Consider the following 9,164-nt stretch of genomic DNA (forward strand, 5'->3'; position numbering starts at 1 on the left):
GAACGTAAACGTTTAATATTCTTGACATCACCAGCAATGCCCTGTATACCCTTAGATATCGCAAAGGGGTTCAACTTCAATGGAGTCTTATCAACAGTTTCAATGACAAGAAATCGTGGCCAGTATTCAATGGACGTGGACAGTCTTTGATCAGTATCAACTGGATCAGTGTCTAGTGGACGTTTTTTTTTTTTTATGGGGGTTTCGTAAGCCATGGTTAATTTTTCAAGGTTCGTCATCCGAGCTCCCCACCCACCACGGAGTATCACAAGGACAATGCTAAAAAACAAGTGGATTTCCAACTTGCAGCACCAAGGATACCCGGATGATATACTCCAGCAGAAGAATTAAAAGATTAATAATTCCACCAGATTGGCCCATGAGCCACCGCCTTCTGGGCATAAGACTCTAGGCAAAGTTCATAACATAATAATTCAAAATCACAAACGTTTTAGATAAACAAGTAAGCCCGAAATTAAAACAATTCCAAATGTAATTTGTGCAATGACATATATATATATAGTCTATACACAGGGCTTGGCGTGACCAGCCGATTGATAGAACCGGGCCAGTTCTACCACCCGTCTAGGTGAAGTAAGGGGCGAAGTGGTGTGTTGGGCAAAGGAACGCTTATCCTGGAACCAATGCCCTCAACCACCAGCCTCCCGTCCTCCACCGACACAGGGGCGCAACCCACGGCAAACGGGTTGGTGGACCAAATATCCACAACGGGGGGTTGAAGGGCGCTTAGCGTTACCCAGCACCCACCACGAGGAGGTGGCCCTTCACGGGTGCCCCCCCGCTGTGATATTGCTGGAATATTGCTAAAAGCGGCCTAAAAACCATAGTCACTCACTCACCCATACGCAAGCGCTATTCTTTTACAGCACACTTCCGGGGTCACATTCCTGTTTTGACATAATTATAAGTATTTTATGGGTGAAAGAATATAAAAGGAACTCTAGAAATGCGCTTCACACATTGTATCCTTTTGGAGAATCGAAACCAGACACTTGAAGCGACGAATGAACGCTTCTGAACTGGGCTACCCCGACCCACATTGAAAATCATATAGTCAGTATAGTTACATTGAGGCAACACAGAGTGTCAATCACTACAGCTTGACGGACACTGATACACGGACACATATCGTTATTCAACGGTACGAAACCGATGCGAGTTACGGTAAGTGAAGCTGTTTTCATTTTTATAAATAATGGAGAGGTGATGTGAAATGAGGTTTAACGTCGTACTTAAGAATATTTCGCTCATATGACAATGTGCATGCGTGTATGTGTATGTATGGCTGCTTATACTAGCCCAGACTTAAGCTGGTTTTATAGTGCTAGCTCACTGAGATACCAGGCCGCAGTTAAGCATGAATACCCCGCTCAGACACATTATACTGACTCCGAGTCGACCAGTCCTGTTGTACTCATTAATGCCGGGCGCCAGGCAGGGTCCAACAAGTACCATATTTTACGTCTTTTGGTATGACCCAGTCGGGGATCGAACCTGCGACCTTCCTCTCTCCGGGCGGACGCTCTCATCACTCGGCATGGAGACGGTTTTAACAAATCCACACAGCTTTAGTATAACCAACGAAACAATGCATATAATATGATAGACAGACAGATTATTCAGTAAAGAGGTCATAGACTCTTATTACAAAGTACTTCCGCAGAGATGTCATATTAGGTTTAGTTGAAGATCGAGTTCACACAGTGTTTATGTCAACCGGAATACAGGAATACCTGTTGTGGGTAAATATTACTCGAATGTATATGTACGCTTATTACCGTATTGGACGCGGTCGGGGATCGAACGTAGTGGTTAGAACGTCAGCCCGGAGACCGGAAGGTCGCAGGTTCAATCCCCGGCCGTGTCATACCAAAATACGTTAAAATATGGTACTTGTTGTTCCCTGTTTGACGCTCGGCATTAATGGGTAAAACAAGGACTGGTCGGCTGTTAGCTGTTAGACTTTCATAGATATAGACATATGTTATATATTGCATGAACGTTTTCAGATGAAAGATTTTCGATAAAAGAATAGTGAGATACCTTCCGACCAACTCTATAGATGTCTCTCCTCTCTCTCTCTCTGTGTGTGTGCGTGCGTGCGCGTGTCCTTGTTTCGCTATACTTTAACAATAGTGCAGCAATTTCACGGTCACTATAACACGAGTAGACGTCAATATACAAATTGGTTGGTTGGTTGTTTAACGCCTCACTAAGCGATATTCCAGCTATGTGGCTGCGGTCTGTAAACAATCGAGTCTTTACCAGACAATCCAGTGATCAACATCATAAGCATCGATCAGTGCAAATGGGATACGATGACATGTGTCAACCAAGTCAGCGAGCCTGACCACCCGATCCCGTTACTCGCCTCTAACGGCACGCATGGGTTGCTGAAGACCAATTCTAACCCAGATCTTCACGGGTGCAATTACAATGAGATACAGTGGGTGTATACAGGATGTGTTTACGTGTAAAGAAACACATATTAGATTTAATAAAAGCCCTGATACTCCAGCAAAGTCACCGAAGCAATGGTGTCATTGTATGTTTATAATATCTTTGCAGGAGACATGTTGATGAAAGTGCTGGGGCTCTTACCACTCGCTATCATCACAAGAGCAGAAGGTTTGTATCTTCGGTGATGGTGAAAGTAACACTGCATTGTATCCTATATAATAAAATTCTCATATGGGAGAGATATTTCCTTATAATGCTTTGGAACAATATGCATTGTCCTTTTGGATTCAGAGAGGGCACAACATGAACTATTTGACAGTGATTCATAAATATAAATGTAACGGCGTTGCGTTTATGACGGCTTGGGCAGGATTCGTTCATCTTTTGCTAATACCTAGTGTCTCCCGTTTTAAAAGTAATTCCTAAACATGCTGATGATATGGTCGGAACTTCATCGTTCTCTGACCTGGCGTTCCTCCTGGGTGTGGAAATGATTGTGCTGGTATCACTTATCATGAAATATCATTTTTTTCACGTTTAAAAGTCTCTTGTAACATTTTAAAAATCTTTATTGCAAGGGAATGAAAAGATTTGGGATGCTCCTCTGACAAATGTCAAAACAACTACAGGTGACGGGCTTTCGCTTCCTTGTCGGAACCCTCCCTACTCAAAGGCGTTGCTAAGGTGGTTCAAGACTGGCACAAAGGCTGAAGTGATAGACTTGACTAGAAGAGTTCTGATAGACAGGGAAAGTGAGCACAACACCAACCATATCTCCGCTTTATTATATTGCCTTTAAAATATAATGATTCAAATATTAACTTCGAGTTTCATTTACTGTGCCGTCTCACGTATTCACAAACGTATTGATCCATGCACTTTAAGTATATTTTGTATACATTTATCCAGGAACGCTTCACTTTGCCTACGTTGACGTAAGTGATGCCGGTCTGTACAAATGCGGCGCTCATTACAAGGATGTAATATACCTGGGAAGTCCTGTGAACGTTACAGTTGCAGGAATACGTGGTTGGTACCCATCATGTGACTGCTTTATGAAATTTTGATGTAAAGAATCATGTAAACGAGATAGTCATACATTTAGGAAAAACTTATCTTATCGCGGTAACGTCAGTTTAACACGGGCCACGTCGACGTCTTGAATGCAGACTTGCGTCCCTTGAATAACTGGACTAATATTTGAAGCCGTGTTAAACTGAACTGACTAACTGAATGAACATATGAACGACATGAACTTAGGTCACAAATTTCTGTTTTCATTTTGTCCATCTTTTGGTGGAAACTAACTGTTTCCGTTAGGTAATAGATGCAACTGGACTGCTGGTCACTGTTTTGTGTGTTGTTTAACGCCGCACTCAGCAATATTTCAGCGACATGTTTGAATAATCGAGTCTGGACCAGACAATCCAGTGATAGACAGCATGAGCATCGGATCTAAGCATTTGGGTTTCGATTACATGTGTCAACCAAGTCAGCGATCCTGACCACCCGAGCCCGTTCGTTGCCTCTTACGACAAGTATGTGTTGCTGAAGATGAGTTGTAACCCGGATCTTCAGGGGTCACACTTTCAATGACTATCATCAATCTGTAGACTGTAATTATGGAACAATCTTGGGACAACCGGTGTTCAGGTTCTGTATGTACATGTATTCTGTGTTGTAGGCGATGTTCATCCTTCAGCACCACCTACACTGGCGTCATACAGTGGGACAACCACAGCTCGACTGGGAGAAGACGTCACGCTGGAATGTATATTCACCGGCAGGTACATGAATACATCGCCGTTATGAAATGACATGGGAGGAGATAATGTTGCCAGTTGTTAGGTCCGGGTTCGATTCTATACTAGTATATTGACGTCCATTCGTGTTATCAGTGACCGTCATATTGCTTGACTATTGCTAGAATATAACGAATCACACACAGGGGAGTGCGAGTGTGCGAGTTTAGTTTTAAGCCGCACTAAGCAATATTCAAACTATATGGCGGCGGCACACAGGAGAGAGTTGCATACACACATTCATTGAGTTGGTCGGGAAGTATATCACAAGTGTGGAAAACTTGATAAATCTCGAAAACGATGAGTATATCTTGCTCTACAAAAATATATGTATGTATGTTACGGAACCCTCGTGAACAACGGCGGCCCTTAAACAATCCCGTCTTCAATTGGCCATCCAGTAATGCACCAGAAATGTGGTACCGTGATAGCGCTTTTACCGATTTTGCTGAGACTGAAACCGATTTGTTTGTTTAATAAAACTTGCATGTAAAACAATGACAAATTTTATTAAGTAAATTTGTTCCCTAAAACGACCTCGTCAGTTTTGCTTCCTATTTCAAATAATAAAATATTTGCTGCGTTATCATGAACAACCGCGAATGTATTTACGAGTCCCATGTTATGGATTATATTGCCAAGGCAATTGCTATTGGTTTTATTACAGCCCCATACCAGGTGTCACTTGGTGGCATCGCGGTAGGATACTTACTCAGCATACAAACACAGAGAACATAACTGCATATCTGACTATCCTGAACGTCACTACTGAAGATCTCGGGGAATACAACTGTACGGGAGAGAACGAGGTCGGATCAAGCTCCGCTATCCTTCACATATCCATCAAATGTAAGCAGTGAATAGAGAAGGTTCACACTCCGCTATCCTTCACATATATATCAAATGTAAGTAGTGAATAGAGAAGGTTCTCAGTCTACTATACTTCACATATCCATCAAATATAAGCAGTGAATAAGGAAGGTTCACAGTCCACTATACTTCACATATCCATCAAATATAAGTAGTGAATAGAGAAGGTTCACACTCCGCTATCCTTCACATCTCCATCAAATATAAGCATGATCATACTAGCTTCATAATGCCAATTTAAGGAGATTATGAGTATTGTTTGCATGTCATAATAACCATTGCCTTTGAGTCGAGGTGCCCAGAGCATTCATATCGGTAAAGGACGCGTTAACGTCATGACTTAGACTTAACCTATCCACATTGCAGCATCCTCGGCAGCATTACTTGTGTCTTCCCCAATTGTTGGGGTCATCGTTATTGGTGGGCTGTTGTTCTGGTTACTAGTGAGAACAAGGTACGTTTACCTTTAGTCTTTTACAAACTGCCCTCTACACTAAGTTCGGAAATATAATTATTTACATATGGCATAAATAATGGCTTTTGCTATTATCCAATTCTGTTGTGTATGTAATCAAGACATGCTTTGCAGCTAAACATATATTCTTGCATTTCGTGATTGAAAATAGACTAAATTGTAAATGCTGGAACATTAAGGATTAAGACAAGTCTAATTTCCAGAGGTTATATCATTACGTTTCTATATTAAATTTCAGGCGCAGAAAGGTTCGAAAACAGGACGTTCATCAGTATGATGAAATTGACGTAATGGAAATTAGAGCCCCAGAGCCTGAAATATACAAAGTATATGAATAGATTAACAATGTGATCTCTTGAAAAATGTGAAATGTGAAGCATTCCTCGAAGTTGTAGTAGTAGTTGTCGTAGTAGATGTAGAAGTACAAATGTAGATGTAGAAGTGGTAACAGTGTTCGTAAAGGTAGTAGAAGTAGTTGTAAGAATTGTAGCATTAGGCGTAGCTGATGTGGTACTTGTAATAGTACTAAAAATAGTGGTAGTGGTAGTAGTAATAGTAGTAGTAATAGTAGTAGTGGTAGTAGTAATAGTAGTAGTAGTAGTAGTATAGTAGTAGTAGTAGTAGTATAGTAGTAGTAGTATAGTAGTAGTAGTAGTAGTAAGTAGTAGTAGTAGTAGTAGTATAGTAGTAGTAGTATGGTAGTAGTATAGTAGTAGTACAATTTATAGTGGTAGTGGTAGTGTAGTAGTAGTAGTGGTATGTAGTAGTAGTAGTGTAGTATGAAAGTAGTAGTGAGAAGTGGTTGTAGTAGTGTTTAGTAGTAGTGTAGTGAGTGATAGTAGTAGTAGTAGTAGTAGTATAGTAGTGGTAGGTAGTAGTAGTAGTAGTAGTAGTAGTAGTAGTAGTAGTAGTAGTAGTATAGTAGTAGTAAGTAGTAGTAGGTAGTAGTAGTAGTAGTAGTAGTAGTAGTATAGTAGTAGTAGTAGTAGTAGTAGTAGTATAGTATGAGCATGGTAGTAGTAGTAGTATAGTAGTAGTAGTAGTTAGTAGTAGTATTTGCCAGTATAGTAGTAGTAGTAGTAGCAGTAGTAGTGGTATAGTAGTGGTAGTAGTGAGTATGTAATTAGTAGTAGTAGTATTAGTATAGTAGTAGTAGGTAGTAGTTAGTATAGTAGTATGAAGTAACAGTAGTAGTAGTAGTAGTAGAGTGGTAAGTATAGTAGTAGTAGGTAGTAAGTAGTGAGTATAGTAATAGTAGTAGTAGTAGCAGTAGCAGTAGTAGTAGTAGTAGTAGTGGTTAAGACAGTAGTAGTAGTAATAGTAGTAGTATAGTTGTAGTAGTGGTATAGCAGTAGTAGTAGTAGGTAGTAGTATTAGTAGTAGTAGTAGTAAGTATAGTAGTAGTAGTAGTAGTGGTAGTAGTAGTAGTTGTAGTAATGTGTAAGTAGTAGTAATAGTAGTAGTAGTAGTAGTAGTAGTAGTATAGTAGTAGTAGTAGTAGTATAGTAGTAGTAGTAGTAGTAGTATAGTAGTAGTAGTAGTAGTAGTAGTAGTAGTAGTAGTAGTAGTAGTAGTATAGTAGTAGTAGTAGTAGTAGTAGTAGTATAGTAGTAGTAGTAGTAGTATAGTAGTAGTAGTAGTAGTAGTAGATGCAGTTGTAAAAGTTGTAGTGATTGTAGTGCAGTGAGCACTCAGTAATATTCCAACTATATGGCGGCGCTCTGTAAATAATCGAATCTGGACAAGACAATCCAGTGATTAACAGAATGAGCATCGATCTGCGCAACTGGGAACCGATAACATGTGTCAACCAAGTCAGCGTGCCTGACCTTCCGATCCCGTTAGTCGCCTCTTACGACAAGCATGGGTTACTGAAGATCAAATTTTAACCCGGACCTTCACTGGTCTGTAGTGGAAGTAGTAACGGTAATAGTGGTAGTGGTACTTGCAGTAGTAGAGTGAGTTAGTGAGTTTAGTTTTACGCCGCACTCAGCAATATTCCAGCTATTTGGCGGCGGTCTGTAAATAATCGAGTCTGGACCAGACAATCCAGTGATCAACAGCATGAGCATCGATCTGCGCAATTGGGAACCGATGACATGTGTCAACCAAGTCAGCGAAACTGACCACCCGATCCCGTTAGTCGCCTCTTACGACAAGATAGTCGCCTTTTTATGGCAAGCACATGGGTTGCTGAAGACCTATTCTACCCCGGATCTTCACGGGTCCTTGCAGTAGTAGAAGTACAAGCAGTAATAGTAGTTGCAGTGTTTTTTACATAGTTTTAATATTGAGCATACTGCACAGCTGGTTACAGGGAATACGCAACTGATGATAATAAATACATTATGTTCGTTTTTATAGGACGAATATAGACAAATGTTTCCGATGATAAGGAAGAATTTGCTGAATTTGTTCTTTGTGCCTGGGGGTAGTTTCATTAGCTGTCGCATCTTTAACGTATTATGGCTTGGGTCATAATAACAATTATTACCTATTACCTATACTTACGAAGAGGTACCGGCTTCACGAACAGAATAACACAAATTCCCTCATTCGTATTACTCATTTATAGTTTTCCTGTTTATTCAAGGTCAACTATATCTCAAATAAACCTACTTGACACTTTTATACAATCTCAGAGTTGTTTTCCTTGCCATTATTCATTTGACCTATTAGTCCAGGAAAGGGAGCTGAAGAACTTAAAATCGTAGCCTTACAAAAATAATGTTAACTTGAATAGATCATCACTACACATTTCCATGAAAAGTCGGAGAAATGCTAAAATACCCCTGTCTCAAAGAATAAGCTGTAAAACATTATATTACCACGATATGACCATACAAAACAACTTGTTTTGTTCCCAAGCCGTCACTCTAGGAGGGACAAGTGTCAAAAACATCACAAGTATCAACTTTGGGTGTAAATGGAAACATTCGGTGTTCATATTTATGTAAATTTAAGCGCTGAGGAGGCAAAACACGACAAAATGGCGGCCAAAATGGCGGTCAAAATGGCGGCCATTTTTATTCTTTTTCAAAAACGAAAATATGTAAAATAATTTCTACACCCTTTAGCAATACACAGAAGTAAAACTGATTGTGATCGGTTTGATAGTAGCAAAACCTATCTATGATTAATTTTGAGGTGCTCTCGGGCAGCAAACCAAATGTGGCGAAAATGCTCGCAGACATCCACCACATATAATGGCTTGTAAAAAAACCTGATACCACAACCTGAGAGTGTTACAGGCCATTTCTTGAGCCCAAGACATCACACTAGCTTAAAATAGTGTCAAACAAAATCAGTACTGGGAGGCTACGAAATCCTATTTCTAGCATCCTTTTTGATATTCTCCACCTGGACTAACATCCTGTGATATGTGGACCATTTCCGCAGATATACAAGGGCTGATTAATTGATTAGGGTTGATTATATTTTGCTTTCACGTTAAAAATGCCGGAGGACATTTTCTTCAAAAATCCATCGCGTAAGTCAAAACGAGTTTAATATAATAGCTCCTTAGTCTTTGGGAA

General features: G+C 40.1%; 1 protein-coding gene across 3 annotated transcripts; it reads left to right on the forward strand.

The window, feature by feature from the left end:
- The first annotated feature begins 1,008 nt into the window (after nt 1-1,008).
- Nucleotides 1,009-6,222, forward strand: LOC124276212 (neurofascin-like). Of its 3 annotated transcripts, XM_046711874.1 has the most exons (9): nt 1,010-1,185; nt 2,031-2,055; nt 2,590-2,649; nt 3,060-3,233; nt 3,391-3,510; nt 4,166-4,268; nt 4,951-5,132; nt 5,520-5,607; nt 5,867-6,222. In XM_046711874.1, the coding sequence occupies exons 3-9, from the start codon at nt 2,595-2,597 to the stop codon at nt 5,964-5,966; spliced, it is 822 nt and encodes a 273-aa protein (XP_046567830.1). In that variant the 5' UTR covers nt 1,010-1,185; nt 2,031-2,055; nt 2,590-2,594; the 3' UTR covers nt 5,967-6,222. The 3 variants fall into 3 exon arrangements, with proteins under 3 accessions (XP_046567831.1, XP_046567830.1, XP_046567829.1); XM_046711875.1 differs by lacking the exon at nt 2,031-2,055 and having other exon boundaries at nt 1,009-1,185; nt 3,111-3,233; XM_046711873.1 differs by lacking the exon at nt 2,031-2,055.
- The last annotated feature ends 2,942 nt before the right edge of the window (nt 6,223-9,164 follow it).

Source organism: Haliotis rubra, unplaced genomic scaffold (genome assembly GCF_003918875.1).
Source record: "Haliotis rubra isolate DU_JTF1 unplaced genomic scaffold, ASM391887v1 Scf207, whole genome shotgun sequence".
Classification (NCBI taxonomy): Eukaryota; Metazoa; Mollusca; class Gastropoda; order Lepetellida; family Haliotidae; genus Haliotis; species Haliotis rubra.